General features: G+C 41.3%; 2 protein-coding genes and 1 long non-coding RNA gene across 3 annotated transcripts in view; 2 read left to right on the top strand and 1 right to left on the bottom strand.

The window, feature by feature from the left end:
* Window positions 1-293: 293 nt before the first annotated feature.
* On the top strand, window positions 294-5086 carry LOC146711433 (somatostatin receptor type 2-like). The gene is made up of 2 exons (XM_085454283.1): window positions 294-357; window positions 1548-5086. The coding sequence occupies exon 2, from the start codon at window positions 1591-1593 to the stop codon at window positions 2701-2703; it is 1113 nt and encodes a 370-aa protein (XP_085310409.1). The 5' UTR covers window positions 294-357; window positions 1548-1590; the 3' UTR covers window positions 2704-5086.
* A 1431-nt stretch (window positions 5087-6517) lies between these two features.
* Window positions 6518-22708, bottom strand: part of LOC146711431 (ubiquitin carboxyl-terminal hydrolase 22-like) — a 29124-nt gene continuing 12933 nt past the window's right edge. Inside the window, exons 2-13 of the mRNA XM_085454282.1 lie at window positions 18903-19035; window positions 17503-17616; window positions 17304-17405; window positions 15511-15677; window positions 13836-13995; window positions 13242-13344; window positions 11960-12118; window positions 10563-10689; window positions 9372-9463; window positions 8902-8964; window positions 8352-8501; window positions 6518-8266 (exon numbers count right to left, since the gene is read on the bottom strand). Coding sequence (XP_085310408.1) covers window positions 8224-8266; window positions 8352-8501; window positions 8902-8964; window positions 9372-9463; window positions 10563-10689; window positions 11960-12118; window positions 13242-13344; window positions 13836-13995; window positions 15511-15677; window positions 17304-17405; window positions 17503-17616; window positions 18903-19035 — 1413 coding nt within the window. The 3' untranslated portion in view covers window positions 6518-8223. The remainder of the gene's footprint in view (window positions 8267-8351; window positions 8502-8901; window positions 8965-9371; window positions 9464-10562; window positions 10690-11959; window positions 12119-13241; window positions 13345-13835; window positions 13996-15510; window positions 15678-17303; window positions 17406-17502; window positions 17617-18902; window positions 19036-22708) is intronic.
* Window positions 10602-15239, top strand: LOC146711432 (uncharacterized). The gene is made up of 3 exons (XR_014920164.1): window positions 10602-10891; window positions 12036-14023; window positions 14580-15239. It is a non-coding gene; the product is annotated as an uncharacterized LOC146711432 (long non-coding RNA).

Genomic DNA, 22708 nt, shown 5'->3' with positions numbered 1-22708 from the left:
CTTATGTGGGATTGGCTATCTGCATCATTGTAGACGGTCCCTCTTCGTTCAGAGGTGAGTCTCTTCAGCACCTCCCCGGCACTGCTTAAACATCCCCGCGACCGCCTGCCGGAGACAGTTACTGCGCGCGCCACACCACGAGGGCATCCGTCTCCTTTTCTCTTGCTGCGTAACACACAATACAGTACGGATTTAATGCAAAACGAAATTTTGCATCACGCAGTGGTTTTCCATCTCGCCCATGAGACAAACTTGGGGAATATTTAAAGATGAACCTGCCGTGGACACTTAAAACACTTGAACCCACACAGAAGCGGTGTGTTCTGTGAATGCTGGAAAAAAAAAGCCCAGTTACAGGTAAGATAATAACTTCCAAGAGCAACTGATAGGGATGTGTTAAAAAAATGTACGAAAATAAAGGAGAAGTCAGATTTACGGATTAATGAATTAAAAACGGGAAATTGAATGTGCTTGAGCCAAAGAAATGTCTCGCCCGTTTTCCGTGGGCTGTGGTAATTTTGTTAACTGTTTACACAGGCGCAATTTCACAACACACATAACCAAACAATATCCTATCCTGTTTGTATACAGAGTTTCCTAATATTGTTAATGAATGACTTAACCTCACTCTTTCAGTTTGTCTTTTCTGAACCAGATTTGTGTCATTGTCTTGTCTTCTGCTAAAAAAAACAAAAACAGGTTCCTGAAGGCTTTTAGCTACAAAATACTCTTTTTACCATCTTTGCTGGAAGCAAACTGCATTCCTGACTCCTTTCTTCCTGTGCTGGCTCTTGGCTGTATATTTTTATAGGGAGAGATAGAGAATACCTGTTGCTCAGTTTGCACAGTACCTCAAACACAGCATTTTTTCCACAATATACCAGACACCTGCAGTGTTTAGGTGGTGATTCATTTTTCATCTACACAAGTGCTTTGGGCACCATGTTAATCGTGTCTGTGCTCTGCCTCTATAGAACTAATCACTAATCTTGTTTATTCTTTGCGATGGGAATGTGCTTTTTCCAGTTTCCAAGTGATAGGTAATACAACAGTGTAAGCACCCGAACAACAGTAACATGTGGTCGGCTGTTTACCAAAATACAAGACTGCAGGCAGAGTCCAACCTTTCCTGCTGCTATGGAGAAAATGATGCACTGGCATAATAAAACCTCTTATCTTTTTGGCTTCAAACTAAGTTGTCAGACCACGTTTGCCTCCTGTGTACTGGCAGTGAAAAGCACTTCAGTCTCACTGCAACAAGGCTACTGGCAGTGCCGTGATTCCCCCCATTCAATTACTTAAGCTGAGATAAATTTACATCCATGCTTTCCCCCTAATAAATTGGGGGGTGGGGGGGAAATGTGTCAACAACCAATCCAAGGTTGCTTGTCACAGCTGATCGTTTTGCAGCGTGTGAAATGAAAGAATTTCCCCCGGGAGAGCTCATGGCTTTAGGGGGTGTGGAGTGATTTCCCTCGGTAGCAGTAAGCCTGACCGAATAAACGCGCAAAGGTCTAACCTCAGGCTTCTCTTGTGCTTGTGTCCAGGTGGGATGTCATAATCAGTGCGACACAGAGAGACTGAGGTGTCATGGACTCGTGGATCTTCCCGTCATCCCCTCCGAACCTGTCGGAGCACCTCATGTACGACAGCTTCATGCAGGACAATGAGTCCATCCCCCACGGGAACTACACAGACCACAGCTTCAACAGAACCAGCACGGTGGTCATCACCTGCATGTACTTTCTGGTTTGTGCTATGGGGCTGTGTGGAAACGCTCTCGTCATCTATGTCATTCTGCGCTACGCCAAGATGAAGACAGTTACTAACATCTACATCCTCAACTTGGCGGTGGCTGACGTGCTCTTCATGCTTGGCCTGCCGTTCATTGCCATCCAGTTGGCCCTGGTCCACTGGCCTTTTGGGCCTGTGCTATGCAGGGTTGTGATGACCGTCGACTCCCTCAACCAGTTCACTTCTATCTTCTGCCTGATGGTCATGAGTATTGACCGCTACTTGGCTGTGGTGCATCCCATTAAATCCACAAAGTGGAGGAAGCCACGCATGGCCAAGACTATCAATCTGGCAGTGTGGGGGGTGTCGCTGATGGTTAACCTGCCAATTGTTATTTACAGTGGTGTAATTACAAAGCATGATGGCTGCTTCTGCACCATCGTATGGCCTGAACCTCAAGAGGCTTACTACACAGCATTCATGTTCTACACATTCATTCTAGGCTTCTTCCTGCCCCTCATGGTCATCTGCCTTTGCTACCTGTGCATCATCATCAAGGTGAAGTCCTCGGGCATCCGTGTGGGCTCCTCCAAGAGGAAGCGCTCAGAGAGGAAAGTCACCCGGATGGTGTCCATCGTGGTGGCAGTGTTTGTTTTCTGCTGGCTGCCTTTCTACGTTTTCAACGTCACATCAGTGACGGGCACCATCAGCACCACCCCGATTCTGAGAAGTACCTTTGCATTCGTGGTGGTTCTAGGATATGCCAACAGCTGTGCTAACCCCATCCTTTATGCCTTCTTATCAGAGAACTTCAAGAAGAGTTTCCAAAATGTCCTGTGTCTTAAAAATGTGGGAGGGCTGGACGAGGTTGATCGAAGTGATAGCCGACAGGACAAATCTCGCATGATGAATGACCCGACGGAGACCCAGAGTACTCTCCTCAATGGGGACCTGCAGACAAGCATCTGAGGGGCGGCTGATTGGACTCATGTACACACTCTCAGAAACAGTCATCAGTTACCAATCTCTCTAAGGTTTCATCAGGAAGAACATTATTAAATATTAAACTTATTAAAAACCAACACAGAGGAAAAATCAAAGGCATGCCAAACTGCAGTGTCCCTCTTGATGTATTATCAGGTTCTAAGCAAATCTATTATAACATAATAACACAAATTCATAAATGCTGTCTTTAGGCTGTGGATGAAATGCAAATTTAATCTCCTCAGTCCCGAGTGTATTAACTCTGAAGTAACTAAACAGACGTCAACACCCAATTGCAAATGTGCCCAATTAACCAGTGTAGTAGAGACCCAGCACTATGTACAGAGTTTATAGCAGAGAGGCTGTGCCAAGTTTACACATTTTTGTATTGGCTGAAAATAACAAGAGAACAGTGTGCTCAAGATATTGTGTAACTGCAGATTATTTGCTTCTTTTCGGGAAGTATTTTGACAGTAAACAAAATAGAAACTGTATTTAAAGAAAGTCAGAAAATGTATATAAATATATGAATCTCTCAATCCTGTCTTGTACAAAACAGCTGTAGAACATAACGAATGTCACTGCTGTTGTGTGTCGTTATGTTCTGTAAATAGCTACTTTTTTCTTATTTTTGTGAGTGATTTTCCTTGGAAGACAAATGTATCTCATGTAAATATGAATGTTCAGTAGGCCACCAAATATTTAGTCCTGTGTCACTTTTTCCCTGCATTACACTATGTACATATATAATTTAGGTCCCATTAAAGGGTACTGGCTTGACAGTTTATCAAGCAAGCCTCTAACCAAAGTGCTGCTAAGATGTATAGACATTTCGTAGGGTTGTAGTACCATGGTGGTATTAAATAGAGCAATGTTACCTTCCTGTTTTACTGGATTTTTCACAACACTGCTTATTATTTAACGACATCTACCATATAATAATCTTGCTGTCATTGTTTGCAAAGTAATAATTACCAATTAGCTTAAATTTGGGGGAGCTGTTTCTAAATGATCAAGAATGAATCCAGAGTCTTTTTATTATGTTTTTTCCAAACCTGAAACCTGTTAAGATAATTTCTTATTTATAGTTATTTTACTGCAATTTTTTCTGTCCACCGGTTTCCCAGGAACTGCAGTGCGCATCAAAGGGTACAGATGACTTGATCTATATCTTAAATCAGTTCCTGTATCTGGAGGCTGAGCTTCCACATCACATATTATTAGTTAACACTTTGTATCCTTTGACTCTGACCCATCGTCCCCCGTGGCGTCTTGGGGCTACATTTTGAGTGTGGTTTCTAACACTTTGTGTCTGCGTGTTGTGAATTTGTGAAGGGCTAGAACACTTATCCTAAAGAGGCTGTGGTGTTCCTTTTTAAATCGTCACTGTGCTGCTCCAGGAGTCCACAGTTCCTTCTGGCAGCCCGTGACCTCTCTGTTCCTATAGTCGGATTACTATCTTTGTGTTTATGAAACATTTATATTAGATGTGGAGGTTTCTTCAAAAGCATCAAAGCTACTGATAGATTTTAATTAATTCATGAAGAATCGTGACTGCCCATGTGTTGATGTGAACATGTCAGCTAGCACTCTCTAGCAAACAAGAGGTAAAATACGTGTTACTACTGCCTTAAGCATGCCGAGTTCAATATGTACTTCTTTGTGTGAGTGTTTACATGATATGCAGAAGTGCACACACACACACACACTTAGTCACACCCCATCCATAACTAACCAAATTCCATATCCAGCCTGGCACTCTCTCTGCACTATTGCTGCATATGTTAACAGGATTGCAACTTCTTATTAGCATTGAAAGACATGGAGCACCTCTAGTGTCCTATATTTCTATAGCAACAGTGACCAGTTGGTATTGGTTGCATAGAAACATTTATAGCAGGACAATAATAGAGAGATGACTCCAGGAATACATTATGATTAGATGTTGCTCAGAAGACTGAAGAAGAAGAAAAAAACTCACCATCTCTGAGCTATGAAACCAAACACATCAGATATACATGTGAAAGCTTATAGTCTGTATTAGTATGTGTGAGCAAAATAAACACCTTGCATTAAGTATCATGGTAGCAGATATCAAGGGAGAGCTGTGTTACTGCTGTTTATTAATGCTGATTTCTTAAAATCCATTTTTTCCTTTAAAATATCTGAATTGGTTACATTGCCTGTTCTATTGGTGTTTTATTTCACTTTTCTTTGTTCTGTGAATGTTACCATTCCTGTATTTTGGGATATATATGTTCTCCCAGCTCCTGTTTAGTTAAATTAAAGTGAAATAGTTATCTAATGAGATGAGATGAGATTGCGTATAGTTGTGTTGAAACTAAATAAAGAATATGTTCAAAAATCATTTGGTGCAGTCTTTTAAAACTGACCTTTGTCACAGCATGAATGAGCAGGTAAACACAGAGGTTGTTTATGAAGAGTTTGGGACTTAGATATCAAAGGTATCCAGAGGTGTGGCTAAAGGGGAAATTTGATTGGACCCTCTCCCTCCCTGGAGAGGGAGAGGGTCCATTGCACTGACATGCACTGACATGTGGTCATGTCAGTGCAATCATGGGTGGAAATTAAAGGGGTATAGCACCGCTCATTGCAATCATCAAGCTATCACTTTAAATTATAACTATTTCATGTTAAATATTATTAAACCCAATGAAAGCTATTAGTTTAAATGTAGACTGGAAGATAATTTATTTTGAAAGTTGAACTCCCCCTCATGAACCTCACATTGGCTCAGTCCACTATAGTACACTGCACAAAGCATGTGTGAGTGGTCTCAATACCCACTAAAATTAAGCACGTTTGGTGTTGTAATAACCGGACTTTATTTTTATTAATACGCTACCTCGCTGACTTGTGTTTCAATATTGTTACAAGGTGGCTACGGCTTATTTCCTAATGTGTGTTTATGGAGATGAGGGATTTGTGCACTCATTTAATTCTCAACCAATTTTCTAAGGATACAAAATGTTAAATTAAAATCCAATTTACTTTAAACTGTTTTAATTAGGCGGAAGTTATAGTCGCTTAACACAAATTAACACAAAATAACTGTCTTAGCAAATCATAAATACGAGACAAGTTTCACTTATGTCATAAATAATGAAGTAATGTAAAGTAGTGAAGGGATACAACCTCATCTTATGTGCTGTTTTAGTGCAGGATGTGGTTAAATGCCCATGACCAGGCTTGTTCTTTTTTTGTGTTGCGGTTTTAAATGTGACCACAAGGTGGAGCCATAATCACATGCCTACATCTGATCAGTTAGGCATGTGATTATCAGCTATCAGCTGTGTTTCAGCGTTCAGTCTAAGTTTTGACAAAGTGAGACTCCACTTTTGTTTCTGTCCTTGTTCTTCTATAACAGTACATGCACGGCAGCGCTTCACTTCTGAAAATATATTTTAATGTGCAAACAAAAACAAAAAGAAAGAAATGAGACAGACAGCATATCCATATTCCAGTTTTGTTCTGAGTTTAATCACTGAAACGAATGAAGCTCTCCTCTTCCTTTTCGTTTCAGCTGTGTCCCTGAATGTCCTTTGGGCGGTCTCAACTGCTCCACCACAGAACAAAACCACAGTGTGACCATTTCAGAAGTCTTCAATTTCACCCTTCAGAAATTCCTCACTGTCTACGAGCTGAGGTTACGCAGGAGACCAAAGGATATGCATGTTGGTTTTCAATAGAGCAGCTAAACAAACAGGGGTTCCTTTTTTTCTTCTTTATGTGGCATTACTTTGTGATTGGTTAGGGCCCTGGTCCTCTTTTTTCCCCCTTTTCTTTTCTTTTTTTTTTTTTTTTTTTTTTTTTTAAATACAAGTTTCAATCCGTCAATTTTTTTTTAATACACACAATCAGTGACCACAAAACCCTGACACATATGTGTGTTACCTAAAGTCTGAGTTGACAAACAATTTAATAGAACACTAGGTTTGCAGAGGCAAGACATACTGTAAGCCAAACTGGTTTACACCATCCACAGTTGCCATGGAGAAGATTAATACTGATGGATGCAGAGCCAGACTGCGGTCGCACAGGGCCCATATATGTGCAATGTGTTTAATCCACTAGAAATCTCAAACAGCCTTCTCACCCAAAAGTACAGAAGAAACAAATCATGACGGGCAACAAGCCTCGAGCCATTACTAAGGGCAATTTTTCACATATAAGACCATGAGAGCCCAATCGCATGCAGTGCTGTTAACAGGGCTTCTTTTTTTCCTTTGCACAGAAACATTCAAGGTGTTCAACTCGAAGAGAACACATCAGCCTCACATATTACAGGACCTGATCTGTAGTTTTGTGTATTGAATCTTCTTGTCATACAGTACAAAAACCCAAAGCTCACATTCAACATACACACTTTCTAAACAGCAAAAGGTGAGCCAATTAGTCATCACCATCATTATACCAACAATTCCACAAGAATGAAAGTATAATACGTCAAAACAAAAAAAGAAATTTCCAGTACCAGGACAGCAAGAAACATATGAATGTACTGAAAATAACAATTAAAAAAAAATTAAAGACACTGAAAAGAAAACAAGTAAACAAAAATTCAACGAGTCGCTAAAAAAATAAGATATTCCCTGCCCTCAGCCAGACTTTAAAAAACAAAAATGAAACAATCAACACAGTAAATAATGAAACATGAGAACACACAGGTCCAAATCTGTTTAGTTTCCATGGCAGCGCTTCCCCAGCTACTGGCAAAGGCAGCGTCTCCAAGCTCTCCCATTATTTCTTTGCCCATAAAAAATAGATGTATACTAGATTCATACAGTATTTCATAACTAAATTCACAAATGATAAGAATCATAACCATAAGTTTAAAAATGTTCTTGCAAAGTTCATAATACGCTGATTTATATATTTCCTTTTTTGTCCTTTTTTTTTTTTTTTTTTTTTGCATTCAGTCCTTTATGCATATGACAACATACTGTCCTCCATCATCACTAAGTTAAATGCTTGGTCAGCTGAAATGAGAGCACCATGGGAGAGAGATGGAGAGTGTGTGGGAGGTGGAGAGGGACAGAGGGTGGGGTGTGGGGGTGGGGTCAGAATACTGTGAGAGAGAAAAAAATCCAGATATGACCAATCGGCGTGACAGTCGGTCACGCTCAGACTCTGCCCCTGCAGCAGGAAGGGGAAGGGAGAGAGAGCGACGGGGTGTGGAGCCTCTTCCCTCTGCCCAAGCCTGGAACTGGCGGTGCCTGACCCTTCCTCCTCCTCCTCCTCTTTATTCAGTTTTGTCAAGTAGATGCCAAGAAGTAGCTCAGTGCTTGTTTTGTTTTCTTTTGAAAGTATGTGTAATTTTACACATCTCTTTTTGTTTGTTTGTTTGTTTTCATCCTCAAGAACTGGAGGAGCAGACTGGTAGTCAGAAAGTTTCAGGTAGCTTTGTGTGTTTCATCCTGTCGCCAGTCACATGACTGTCTCATTTAAAAGCAAGTGGTTCTTCATGGTCATTGGTCACAAAGACTACTCATACTCAAGGAACTGTTTATGGTAGAATAAGAGATACCTAGAAAGAAAAGAGAAAACAAAATGAATTACAGTATCACACTGTATCAGACTGTGTACCACTAATGTTGTGTTTTGACTTTTACCCTTCACTATCGAGTACATCCTTAATGCTAGCCTTGGTGATTATGGCATCATCACATTTGAACCACTGATCCTTGTGCTGGCGGATAAAGCTGGTGTAGTGGCCACTCTCTAATGTGCCTTGGTGGTTGACCACAGCAAACAAGGAATACCTAAAAAGAAAAAAGAAAAGAAATGGAAAAACTGAGTTTTTAATGCAAGAATATCCCATCATCCCACCAGTAAATGAGCTCGTTCGGTTCAAAACCCAGTACCATTAAACTTTAAGGTCATTTTTCACACTATAGAGATATTAAGGAAAAAACATTTTCACAAACGACACAGTATCTTCCCAATAAATGTCCTGGAAAATTAAAGCAGTTGTAGCTGCAATGGATGAAGAAAACTAAGCAGCTTTTAATAGGCTTCAAATTGATTTAATTAGGGGAAGTCACAGCCGGATGGTTTGGGTCATTAGCATGTGCTACTGTGTAAGAGTCTTTGATGTCATACAGCAACAAATGCTGATAATTTAGTGATATTTCGTGAATTTTGCTAATGCAAGGTACTCACTTATTGTCATTGTTTAATACATCAACCGACTGTTGATACTGCCCGTTCATTCTGCTCTCTTTACTGTAAAAGACAAAGAAGACAGTTAATGTTTGAGGCAAGTATAAACTTCCTCAAAAATCCACTAGGTGGCAGAATACTACAATCAATGAAAGCACGTTGGTTCTCTGCCTGTAACACTAATGATGTTTCAGTCTATGAGCGGAGCTGAATGGATGCAACATTCAGGGGTGGGGCAAGACTGCTGCTGCATGCTCTAGTGACAGTGTATATTACTAGGGAGCATTTACACAAAGCATGTCATGAAATGTAATAAATGAATTGGGAAGGTGAAGGCTATACGAGGAAAAGTATTTTTTCCCCATTTGGATCTTAGCTGCCAAATATTTACTATAATATATATGAAAAGAAAAGCTGAGGGCCTCATTAGTAGTAGAAATGAAACATGTAGACTTCAGCGATCATCTAACCTGGACGCCATGAAGGGTGTCATGTCCAGCTCTAGGGGGAAGGAAACATACGTGGTGATCTTCCTCCGTAGTTTAGCAGAGTGCTCAAACCGCTGGAGAGGGCCAGAGAGGGTTGATGAGAAGGGAGACGGGAAAAGGAGAAGTGGCAAGAGAGAGAGGCGGGGGGTGGGGAAACCAATACTATATGTTTAGAATTAACAGGCATCATTTTTACAAAAAAACAAAACAAAACAAAAAAAAAAACATGAGTGAAATGTATGTTTTCCACCCTGGCTGTCAAACATTTCCATATTTGTAATGAGATAACAAGTGAGGCTGATATCCATCTAAGACAACATTACTGCAGCCTACAAATACATTATAGCTCTCCAGTATTGCAATAAATAAAACATGAAGATAATGGAGCACCATATGAGTCATTAAAAATCATAAATGTCCTGGGACACTGCACAAAGGTGCAACACTGTAGGAGGCAACAACAGCTAAATTGAATTATGAACACACCTACGCACATGTACCAGCCAGCTAAGGCACTGCATAATGTGAACCTTGCTGACATCAGATGAAAGGCTGCATACACACAGAGCAAAATGAATCATATATTAATGCCACTGCAATATAGAACAAGTACAGATAATTGAACAGCAGAATGCATTGGCATGAAGGCGGAAAGGAGGGAAAGTTCACGTCAAGATCAAATGCAATTGTTTTCCTCTGGCCTGCAGTGCAGTCTCTAACTAAAGGAAACACAGAGCTAGTCAACCTTATAGCTTGGCATTAATGTTTACATCCTGTCACGAGCGAGGGCAGGTTCAAGATTCTCCTCCGTGCAGCAAAAAAGCTAAAAAAAAAAAAAAAAATGGGTAGCACGATGGAAAGAAAAGTAGTTCCTACATAAAACTGCTCAAATTGCTGCTCAAGTTTTTAGGGGATGAGACCTTAGCATTATAAGGAAATACTTATTAGCTCAATTACATATAAAAGCATGCAGGAATCTCATCAACACATGCACACATTTGATTTTAAGGGTGAACTTTCCTTTTAAGTCACACAGCTCTTTTAACTATTTCGGAGTGGTGACAAAATTAGACGTGCGAATGTTAGATCCTCAGATTAGCCTTAAATAATCAAACTGTCAGACAGTGACAGACAATGTAACGAGTGATAATTGGCAGCGCATGGGTGACTCACTTTGAGATGGAAACATGCTACGATGGGAAGCTTCTTCATTGTCAGCTGTTTGGTGGACTCCTGGTAACTATGGCAACCACCACATTTTATTTTGGCACTGCTTCCTAGATGCTCAGGTCGCGTAAACCTGCAGAGTGAAGAATGCAATAAAGAGAGAGGGGAGAGATGACGTGTTAAAACGTGCAGCCAGAAAATGGATATGGAACGGAGGCATGAAACGCGAGAAGCAGGAAGAAAGATTTCTGCGTGGAGTGTTTCTGGTTGTGTTAGATGTCCTCTGAATGTGGAGCGCACTAAGCTGTTCTCCGTATCAGTGGAAGAACATGAAGGTCTGTATAATATGCCTGCTTGCACGGTTTTGCTGCAGCACATACGCATGTCAGTTTGCCTAACGCAAAAGCCCATGTGGTGTCGTCAACGCCTTTATCACCATGGCAATAACATCAACCAGTTCTGTAGCTTTAAGAGACTTGCTGCAGCAACTAGAGATGTGTGAGAAGCTGCAGTAAAAAAAAAAAAAGTCAGCAGGAGAGGAGGTGAGAAAAAGAGAGGGGGAGGATGAGACAAATGTGAGTGGTAGAGAGTGAGGGCAAACGGGAAAAGAATGAAATAAGATAAGGAGAAGAGGAAAACAAATTGAAAAAATGAAGAGGCAGTAGAGGAGATATGAGAGGTCACACTCCCTGGTCAACCTGGTGATGGGAGAAGATGAGATTCAAGGATAACACGGCTGTTGTGCCTGAATAGAAACTATATGTGACCCCCTGTACATGTGCAGGGGTGGGGTGAATGTCTGACTGCTCCTGAAAAGATGCAGGTGGACTGATAAAAGCTTATTTCCTTTTAAATCAGCGCAGATTAATATGCCTACTAGGAGCCCGATAAACATGTAGCATCCAACCTGAGAAGGGTTTTGGTTTGCTTTTGCTTTTTGTTTATGTATTTTACATCACACTCACTGACACATCCACAAGTATTTTTAAAATCAAGAAAAAATGTTCTTCTTTGACTCTCCAAAAGAGAAAAAATGCCCACAGAAACATTTATTAAAAAACAAAACACAAAACAAACAAACCTTCATTTACATAAAAATGTCAAAAAAACACTTAAAATGCAAAATGCCTGCAAAATCAGCAGGTGACAGTATAACTAATTCCAGCACCATGCTGCCAGTTGGCCCTGCCGCTGCCACTATAATCCATAATATCAGTTTTCCATGTCTAGACATAAACAGGGAGTATCTGCACCTTATATGGAGTTTTCCAGCAGGCCTTTTTTTCAGTGGCTTTAAACAGTTTTTCAAAATGTTAAAGTGTTGCATTAAAAAACACAAAGCAAAAGAAAGCACTCCTGGGGAACCTGGACTGAACTTTATGTATGAATGAATGAATATATACCTGCGCAAGCAGTCTGTGAGCGTGGTGGATCCTGACAGGTGACTTTCGCCATTAACTGTGCTTCCATCCCCTCCAGGGCTGAGGGGCCAAAAAGGCGTGGAAGAGCCAGGAAGGTCCAGACTGATGTCCCAGAAAGGGTCTATCGTTGTGGAAACCCCACTACAGGGGAAAAAAGAAGAAGAAGAAGGGAGTTCAATTATAATGTTTAACTATTAGTGTGTGGCTTTGTGTAGTTTGGCGTCACTTGGCAGGATGATGACATAGATGGTAACGAGTAAGATTAAACTCCCACAGCCCCCTTGAGATTCTGATCATGTCTTTGTTTAAGGCTGATGGAAGACTGAATGTGCGCATGTGAATAATGTCTACACAGTTGTTCCGGGTTCATTTGCAATTCAATGATGTGTTACGTCAAAGAAAATGGCTTTGCGTAAAGAATTTGTATTATTACAGCCCAATAAGCGTGATGGACTGCAGCCCAGGCAAAACAGAGGCCTCAAGTGCAAAATGTGTAGAGTATACATAAATATATATGCACAGGGGTGGGCTGCCAAACATTATCAATGTTGGTTAGATGAGTCATGGTTTTGCAATACCCAGAGCAACCAGTGGGTGGCTAGCAAGGCAAGCAGACATGCATTTATGGCAATAGGAGATCAGCTCTGCAGTAATTTGACACCAGTATGGCACTACTTTAGTTTGAAAGCCTTTGCTGATGCATTTTATTGCTTAAGAGCTTACCCATTATATTCAAAAAGTGATTTTAATGATTATGAAGGGGCATGATTTACTGCCACGGTGATGCACTGTCATGAGCAGCTCTGCATCAGCAGTCTCTACTTTCACAGTGGAGGCAGGTAATGTCACAGTAAGCTGGGCTGGGCTTGCCTGCAAGTCTGGGTGAGGTGCTTTCCAGTTCAGTGCAGCGTGCTAGTGTTAATGTGACAGGACAGCTCTAGGGGGAAGCAGGCAATGCTTGGGTTGTGCTGCTGTCTAGACAACCTCCATTAAAGCAGCTCTGCAGGGACTGGGTCTTTGAATAAGAGCGCAAAAACCAATGGTTCCCCCACTACTTGAAGATGACAGGAATATGTGGAGGATGCATGAATGAGTAAATGTTGGAGGGAAAAAAAGACAGAAGGCGTGATGCTGCTTCAACATGAATGCTTAGTGAACATCTCGAGTGGGATTGTCTTTCAGCAGTCCCTTTCCATTGCATCATGACGGGGGTTTTATCTGACCCCCCCCCCCCACACACACACACACACACACACACACTTACTGGCAAACTTGACAGGTAACATCTGATTGCAGGCCCCCGGTGAAGATTTGGTCAATGATGCAGTTACAGTGGTTTGGATTGTTGGCTTTCTTGCCATTGTCGTCTGTTGACCAGAGAGAGGAGACAATATGAACACACATGACTGCACACTGCCCACCTCTTTAGCACATTTAAAAGCTTCACAGTGCCTCACTCCCACTTCACAGCTCTTTATTCTCTCTAGCCAATCAGGGTAAGCCTTTCCGTTGTGGCTATGACTGAGTCAACCTGTCATTGCACTGCAGCAGGGCCTATTGACATTCCTTACACTACTTGCTTGCTGTCCCGTTGGTACATTGTAAGTCTCCTTCAGTATGTTTCCAGTGAAGTAAGGCACTGTTGTCTGTCGGTAGATTTTAGGTATAATTCGATATGCCAGATCAGAGACAGTAGGTGGCTCTGTCTCCTAACACTCCCCTCAATCTCAGCCGACACTGTTTTTACCTGCGTTTACTCACTTAAGTCGAACTGGAATTTCAAACTAAAGTATTTATGGGCCACAAACTCAATAAATAAATAAACCCATTAAACTAATTGTGTTTAAGGATGACTTACTGATAGTGTCTCCTTTGCAGTGCCTATGCAGTACATCCAATGCTGCAATGAGGAACTCATGGGCATCTTGCTGCTCGTAGCCTGCGAGGTGGCGTGCATGAGTCCACACCAGGTGCAGCAGCCGGAATGGAATGTGGGGCGAACGGTGGCCCGAGTAGAACTGGGAGAAGGGATGAAAGATGGGACAGGTGGGTGAGGGTGAAGAAGAAAGGTGGTTAGCCTATTTTTCCAGGTGTTACTAGGTGTGTTATTTTATCCACTTCATTCCAGTCTCTTTTGGCTCTTTTGTAAGCACTTCATTCAACAGGTCTTGCCAGATATAAATGAATTCTAACAAAAGTTACAAAACAGAACCAGCTCTGATGACAGCAAATCCACAGAGAGGGAAAGTGTAAGACACAACAGAGGCAAGTCAAAGCAGATGGGTGGGGGAAAAACAGGGAGAGTGTGCAGCAAAAATATCCATCTGTTATGTGCTGGAGATCTCTGGCTTGCTGTTGAAATTGGACTGAGAATTCAGGGCAGGTCAGGATGGACAAGCAAGTGACAAGGCAAGTACCGGCAGGGTGCAAAAACAGTGCAACGAAGTTCCAACAAGACCTCATTAATGCCAGAGGATCTCACATCTCGACGTGCGGATAATGCGCGCACGTCGCTTTATACTCCTCAGTTTTCTCTGAAGTCTGATTGAGCGGTGAAAGAAAAAAAAAATGCTGAGCTGACGTCTCTTTTTGAATCTTACAGACTCTTCTCCTTTTCGGCAGTCTGAAGGTGGCTGACAAACGAATTACGCGACAACACGAAGACAAGAATAGGGGAGAGGAAGAGGAGAGAGTCGCTGATCAAAGCAGGCCACACCTCCCCTTTTCAATCCAAAAAAGCTGCCTGAGATCACGCAGGTGCCTACAGAGCCACAAGATGACTTTTGATGAAGATACAGAGGGGAGCTGGATGTAACCTATGAAACAAGGCTTAGGCACAAAAAAAAAAAAAAAAAAAAAAAAAGACTGCTCACGTGCCCGGGACTGTTTAAATGTAAAATCCTGAATTTTATGCCTCAAAGACACTTCATGTGAAATACAACTGAACAGTTCAGCTAACTGAGACAGGACAGACATGTCTGTGTGTGTTGCGGAGGTGGGGGGCTGATGATTCAACTCGTTATATATTATAACACCACTTGCCAACTGTGTGCCCATATACACTGCAAATGAGAGGATGTAAGAAGGAAGTGAGACAGTGTGGGAGCAGAGCAGGCAGTCATTACGTAAGACTCTGGGTTGAGTTTATTAGATGTAAAATGCCTATTTTCTGTTGCATGAAGAATAAACAGTTAAGACTTTTTAAGGGCTACGTAATTTAAATCTGGCTGAGCAGATTCAATAAAGGTGTATAATTACTGCATTGTATGTTGCACTCTACATTCCTTTCAGGCAGCATTTCTTCCCTTGTCTCTGCCTCCCTCTTTGGACTTGACAAAAGAGCACAAGAGTGACTCAGCCTTTTATGGCAGAGAAAACATTCTGTATTGCATGGTTGTTAAAAATCTCTAAAATTATAGCTGTGTACACAAAAAAAAAAGATGATAAAAAACTAAACATTCACAAACCCATTTTCTTTGTGCCATTTACCAAACCTATCTAACAAGTTTGCACATGTCGACTGTGCGTCGTACCTCCTGAAAGAGCTGCGACATCTCACACACCAGACAGGAGTTTGATTGCATCTCGCACTTGTGTCTGTCGGAGAGAAAGAAGTCTCGTAGCAGTGGTGTGTGTGTCAGAGCCTGAACGATGCAGTTCATGAAGCACGTGTTGCCCAGATTTATTAGCCCTCGTAAACCTGCGGAACAAAAAGGGAATAAAAGAAGAGGGAGAACATCAGGGCTTTGAAGGTTAAACACGGCAGTGACTCCAATTCGCACTGGTGACGATGAAGAGATTTTTAAATCATATTTATCTTTGGACTACAGTGAACTTCCTTGTTCAAAAAATAATTCAGTACATAAACTATTTACAAGTCTTTTTCTTTTTTTCAATGCTCTCTCATTTTAAAGTCTAAGCTTTCGCTCAACTTAGCCAGACAGTTATTCCAAACCCAATTCAGCAATGTTTTAGCCGTTAGCTTTGGGTTATCTTCATGCTAAAAGGTGTATTACTTACTATTCATCACTCACTGAGTTGCATTGGGTTTCCCTGGGCCTGTTATTAAGAACTAATTCCATAGTATCATACTGCTACTACCATGCTCTACCATGGAGGTGTGACCAGAAGATGAGCAGTGCTTCATGTTCACTAAGAGCTCTTTCCAGAAAGTAAAATATTTATCTCAGAGTCCTTTAAATGGCATTTGGTAAACTCTGTGAGCTGTCATGTGTCTTTTACTGAGCGATATATCCCTACAAAGGACTTCTGAAGATGACACACATCAAAATTCTATGCTACTGGGAATACGCGTTGCTTTTATGCCTTTAACCTGAGCTGTGGCTCGACAGAATTTTAATCACAGAGCTCTGAAGAGTTAATTGGATGTCACGCTTTTGTACTGGCATGTAGTGTAAATTGTGAAACAAATGCACCTTGTAAGAATATAAAGTCAAGTAAAAGGTTTGAACACTTCTTTTACATTTAATAAATTGAGTTAGATTTGGTTTTTAACACTAGATTGATATATAAAAGGCTGGTTCATGTATTTAAACATAATGAAGTTATGCATAAAATCCACCAATGCTTTGTGATCCATTTTTGTTTGGCTGAAAAGTTAATATGGTGTTGGGTCAGGTATGCCAGCAACACTGTGTGCAACTTGGATGTGTTCCCAAAGCTTTGAATGAATTCATTTAGAGTGAGAAATGATGGCCAGAAGAACAGGTGAGACACAGCTAGATCTTGGGTCTAATCCAACTGACCAAGGTTTGGTTCTTGATAAGAGTGCTCAGTGAGCGCCTAAACAATTTAGACTGGTCATGGTGGGCACACACACATAAAGACACCAGTTCCACTGCCCAGTCAGGTTGACCAAGCAAATTGTTTGAAGGTATAAAGAGAGTGAAGGCTGGTGGGAGACGGGGCGGGGAAAAAGGGTAAATTACTACATGTACAAAATTAGAGACACAATGGAAACAACAGGAGGGGTAAAAGCATGGCAAGAGATAACTCCAAAAAAGGAACAAAGAGAAAACAAGCTCTGGGTAGAGATAGACACACATTCTGATGTAGTGTGCATATATCTGAGAGGGAACACTGTGTCCTGCCTCTCCCAGTCCACTGCCTGCGGGGCTGCCCAGTCTGGTTGACCTTGAGTATTACACCTAAATGGATGAGTGACTCCAAGCACACTTGCGCGCACACACACGTACACAAACACACAAAGAGCCATGGAGAAAACCCACAGCAATCACAACTACGATGAGAAGAAAAGCTGTGCAAATTAAGACGTGCAGAATAAACAGTGCAATCGATTGCCCACCTATGGTGCAGTTTGTAGTGATTTTCCTCCGCTTTGGATTGTGTCGTAATAACTCTAGCTCCCTCTTGGTCGGCTCCCACGTCGTGTACTTCTCCCCTATGCCTGTGGACAAATGTGACGGGGCAGAGATTACCAGGCTGCTTTAGTTTAAAAAAGAGAAAAGAAAGAAAACTGTATTAATGAAAACAGAATGCTATACCTTGCAATTTCCATGCTTTCCTCTGTTCCTCTTTGGCAATCTGCTCCATGTCTTTGTCATAAATGTAGTCTTGACACACAAAACAATATATTCCACCATATAATAGGTCTATTGCTGTAGGAAGGAAGGAGGGGGAAAGAGAGTGAGTATTAGATTGCAATCAAGTTATAAGTATTTTTTTTTTGTACAGTAATAGACATTTGGGGGGGGGGGGGTTAAAATGATTATTTTGCTTTCTAAAACCACTGATAAAACCAAGTGTTACCATCTTATTGCTTCCACTAGAAAAATGACAGATGTGAGGCAGGCAGGTGTATTTGTCTACCACCCCCACTTGTGCTTCCCATTGACACAACCCAACTTCTTCCATTTTCAAACTCCACAGCAACAGTATTTCAGCTCTGTTGCTGTGACAACCTATTTTTAGATTAACCGGACATCTTTCTGTTTTTGGCGCTACTCACAATAAGAAGGTGAGCTAATGCATCATGTAGAAAAACCAACCGGTGTATATGTGCTGCTCAGTGTTTTGCAAGGGCGTGAAATAAGAAAAGACAGTAAAATATATATAGAAACAGGATGCTCCACTGCATACAACAGCACCCGGTTAATGAAGAAAAATTAGAATAATACAAGTGGCAGAGAGAGGAGGAAGACAAGGTCCTGCATAAGGCATGAGAAGCATTTCAGCACTCGTGCTGAAATGAGTAAAGCATAAGAGCAAAACAGTAAGAGGATGAAGAGGTGGGGAAATGAGGTTGATAGAAAAATAAGCAGACAAAGAAGGCATGAGCAAAGTCCTGTGAGTGAGCCTGCTAAGAACAGGAAGTGAAAATGATGGGTACAGAGCACTGAGAAGGGAGCTTGACATCTAGCAGTGGAGCAGACAAGGGAGTTTGGATTAATTTGATTAGAGGTAGAGAGGAACAGAGTGCCAGTGTCAGGGAGGCACCTGTGGAAAGCTCAACGCTAATTAAGACCGCATCCCCGCACACAGGACGGAGTGTGTGTGTCTGTGTGTGTGTGTGTGACCAAACTGCTGAAATGGATTAAATCAATTAAAGCCATTAAGATGTGTACAAAACTGTTCTATTGTCTCTGTTGTTCCCACATTTAATTGTGCTCATCAGGGTGATGTCAAAATCTTGCTCTTTAATACCTTTGTCTTATTTAGCATAATTGGTATGTAATGTTGAAGCTACTCTTTTTGGTAGCACAAGATTAGCAAAAGTCTACCATCCCCTTGCTGAAGAAGACTGCCAGTTTAAATGTGACTGGGACTAGGCACTCCCACAGGAACTGTAATGCAATGCAGTCAGCATCTATTTTGCCACTGGTCGTGAGAATAATTTAAATATAACCAACTAGGGTCTTAGAGTGCGTGAGAGTGAGCAACTTACCTAGATTGTGTCTCTTGTTTTTTGCGTGTTCGTGGATGTGTTTCTTTGTAAAACAGCCAAAAAAGACGCAGTAGAGACAAGAGTGGAGTCGGTTCAGGTGGGCGCCACACATGTGACAGATACACGACTTGGCCTGGGGAGAAGGACCCAAGGGATTACGGGGGTTGGGAGAGAACAGGGGACAAAAGGAATTAAGATCAAGGCAGGAAAGGACAAGTCCATAATTTTGAGAAAATCCTCTGAAGCAGGACAGAGCTTCGAGGCCTAGTAAAAGTATAAAGAGCAGAAAAATAAAGTTCTATCTTCAAGTGTCAGACAAACAATTCTGAGGACACAAAGCTTGAATGAACCTGACAGGAGGACAGACTAAAGACTGCTGGGCCTGCTGACAAATCAAACACAGCGACAAATTAATTTCACAGTGAATCTTTCTGTATTAAACATGTGCAAGCCATAAAGGGTGTTGATGCTTGACAGGCACACCAGAGGATGCAAACAATGTGCGGGTAACTCACTAACAGCAATAGGTGTGTTGCCAGTGATTTCATTCATATCATGGCATAACTGGCAAACATGCAAAAAACTCTTCCTTAAAGGAATCAATGTAGAATAATAAGCAGCAACTATAAAGCTAAAATGCTAAAGAGCATGAGTGACACAGAGGATAAAGGACCTGTTCTATGAACACAATGTGTAGAACTATAGTCCTGAATAATGTGATCAGCAATAGAGTAGGACAGAACTGCTTGACATGCAGGTCAAGCATTTAAAAAGGGTGAAAGGTCAACATGAAACTACTATAAATAAATATTAGGGGTGCAACGATATTCGTATTGATATTGAACCGTTCGATACAGTGCTTTCGGTTCGGTACGCATATGTATCGAACAATACAAAATTTGTAATTTATTTTATCAACTTTCCTTCTGACGATGCTGTCTGTGTTGAGAGCTCAGTGAATCTGCGTTCGACTACTCCACCTAGGCTCGACAGTGCAGCCTAGGCGGAGTAGTCGAATGCAGATCCACTGAGCGCTCAACACAGACAGCATCGTCAGAAGGAAGAGCGCAGGGCAAGCTAGCGAGACAGAAGTTAAGCTCTCCTTGCAACATGGACCTCCCCCACCCTCATTCAGATCTGGCGTTTGGAATTATTTTGGTTTTCATGTGACGTATGACCCTGAAGGTAAGCGAGTCATGGACTAAAGTAAAACAGTATGTTGGATGTGCCACGCAATGCTCAATTACATGGGTGGGAGCTAGTGTGTTAGCGCAGTTAGCTCGTTAACGTGTTGGCCGTCTAGCCCCATGCACGGGGCGATCGGCGGTAGCTCATTAACGGAGATTTGCCGTGTTGTGGCGTTAAGGTCATTTCAACGAGATTAACCTGAAAGCACTAGTGGGAACACAACGAATATGACTGCACATTTACGCTGACATCATCCTAGTGCAAAGACAAGTGGAAGCAGAAAAAAAACAAGCAAGCATGCTATTAACTTTAGCCGAGTCATTTAGACAGCTGTTAGCACATGATTCTCCTTATGGGGACCTGATATGTTTAATATGCTGCTGAGAATATAGCCCAGAAGAAGCGGATAGTATAGCTTTTATTTTGGAAAGAGACATTTCTCTGTAATAAACTCTTTTCCAAAGATGAGTGATTCCTCAATCAGATACAGGGCTCGCAAAATCGCTAGCCCGACGTCCCGGGGCTAGCGATTTTTCCAGTCGGGCTACCAAAATCTATCTCTGCCCTGCCCGTCGGGCTATTGTAGGAAGGAAAAATATATGTCAATGCTTTTGCATTCTTTCAGAAATGTCGCTTGGTAATTATGTAATTGGCATCGGTGAGCCACTGTCAATATGTGACATATTGAAATCGCGTTTGAATTTGCGCTTGCTTTTTTGCTTTCACTTTGCAATCGTGCGAACTGTGTATAGAGAGCGACAGCACTGATTGGTGAGTGATGATAATTTGTGCACCAATTCCTCTGACATCATCTTATTAATCGTTAGCTTACTATGCAAACATGACAAGTGAAATCTCCCGCAGCTTAAACATGTGAGAGGTTGATCGCGCAGAGAATCGCTGAGCTTATGTGAGTGCGTGTGTAAAAGCAGCAGGATATATATTTGACTACGATGACCTGGATGACTGAGAACCTTCACAGACAGATATATATTTTAGTTCTGCTGAGCCAAATAAGACAGGTCAGGGTGAAGAAGTGACAGCCAAAGAAAAGCTTACCACAAAACGGAGAAGTTATGACAAATCAGACTATAAGGCAAAAAGAAAGTGCAGCTTTATGGTTTCATGGACAAAATAATTTCTGTGGCTGCAATATGACGAGCTAAATAACCAGGGCTGCACATAAGTGGTCCGCAGGTGCGCATTCGCTGTCAAAATAAAAAACACGCACAAGGGTTAGGGTTAAATTTAAAAACTGTACTTTTGAGTTAAAATATATATTTATAATTTTAATAAATGACAAATTAAAAAGGCATGAACATTTTTTTGTATCGAAAAAATATCGAACCGTGACACCAAAGTATCGAACCGAACCGAACCGTGAATTTTGTGTATCGTTGCACCCCTAATAAATATATAAATGCAGTATTAATGATCTAATTAAAATCAGAGCTTTGTCTGATCTTTGTTTGTTTATTTAGGAATCTAAAGGACACTACAGCAGAAAGTTGTCAGCATGCCTTTTTGAAAGGGAGAAATTGAATAAGGAAAGGGAGGAGAAAGAAAGCAATCTAATCAAAGCCTTTCAGGGTGCAGACCTGATGCAATGAGTCACCCACTTAGAGGGGAGATAGCACAAAAAGAGCTGTGAAGTAGGTGAAGATACCGAAAATAAAAGGAAAAAGTACTGACCAGACAGCTTTCGGTTTTACACTTTTAGGCACAGTGTGTGAAACTAACCTCACCCTCTACTTTATAACTAATGCTACTGCATATAAACTCAGCGGTCCCGCGTTATGTTGTCTGCCTATTGTTAACTTTGAATTGGGATTCAAAAGCATAACCTGAGACACTCTGAAAAACATAAACCATCATTGTGCCATAGAAATAAAAAAGAATTTAAAAAGAGGTCCAGTCAGTTTTGCCTTCTTCTTCCTGGACAAACCACATATTAGAACAGTGAACAATGAAATGGTATTATTACACAATTATGAAAGATACCACTAATAATGCAATCCCTAAAATAACTAACTACAATTGTAAATATGTTCTGTAGTGAAACTTTGTTCCCATGACAAAGAACTGGGCAAAGAAGTGGGACGTTGAATTGGGCTCCTACGGGCACATTAGTTTCAGGTCTGTGTACAGGTTTTGTGTTTCAGGAAACTAACATTATAGCTGCAAGTAACAACGCCGTTCAGCAAGGCACAGTTGCTAAAATCTCATCTCGCCGCTTGGTATGGCTATGCATTTTGTTTCCAGTGGCCCCTAAAGGTGAAATGCAACATTTTTATGCTTCCTTAAAAATTAACTTTCTGTCATGTGATATTTGGACAGAAAGTATATTTAGACCTCACTTCCTGAGACAAATACCGTATTTCCCGGACTACAAAGCGCACCTGAATATTAGCCGCACAAGCTAAAATCAGGGGAAAATCCTGTTTTGTACATACATTAGCCGCACCTGACCAAAAGCCGCAGGTGTTTCAATGTTGACTTATGTAAGAGAATATGCACAAAGGGAATTGTCAGGAAAGAGATGGCTGTTTGGAGACATCACTTTTATTAATATTTTGAAAAACAAGTTATGGGTACATATTTGCATAACTTTTTAGGTA

Source organism: Copadichromis virginalis, linkage group LG4, assembly GCF_057382275.1.
Source record: "Copadichromis virginalis isolate Kocher_CV1m ecotype Utaka linkage group LG4, C_Virginalis_male_GT1.1, whole genome shotgun sequence".
Lineage (NCBI taxonomy): Eukaryota > Metazoa > Chordata > Actinopteri > Cichliformes > Cichlidae > Copadichromis > Copadichromis virginalis.
Note: the sequence above shows the minus strand (reverse complement) of the source record. Positions and strands in the feature narration are given on the sequence as shown.

Coding starts and splice junctions, on each gene's coding strand:
- LOC146711433 (XM_085454283.1), top strand. CDS start 1,591: ATGGACTCGTGGATCTTCCCGTCATCCCCTCCGAACCTGTCGGAGCAC.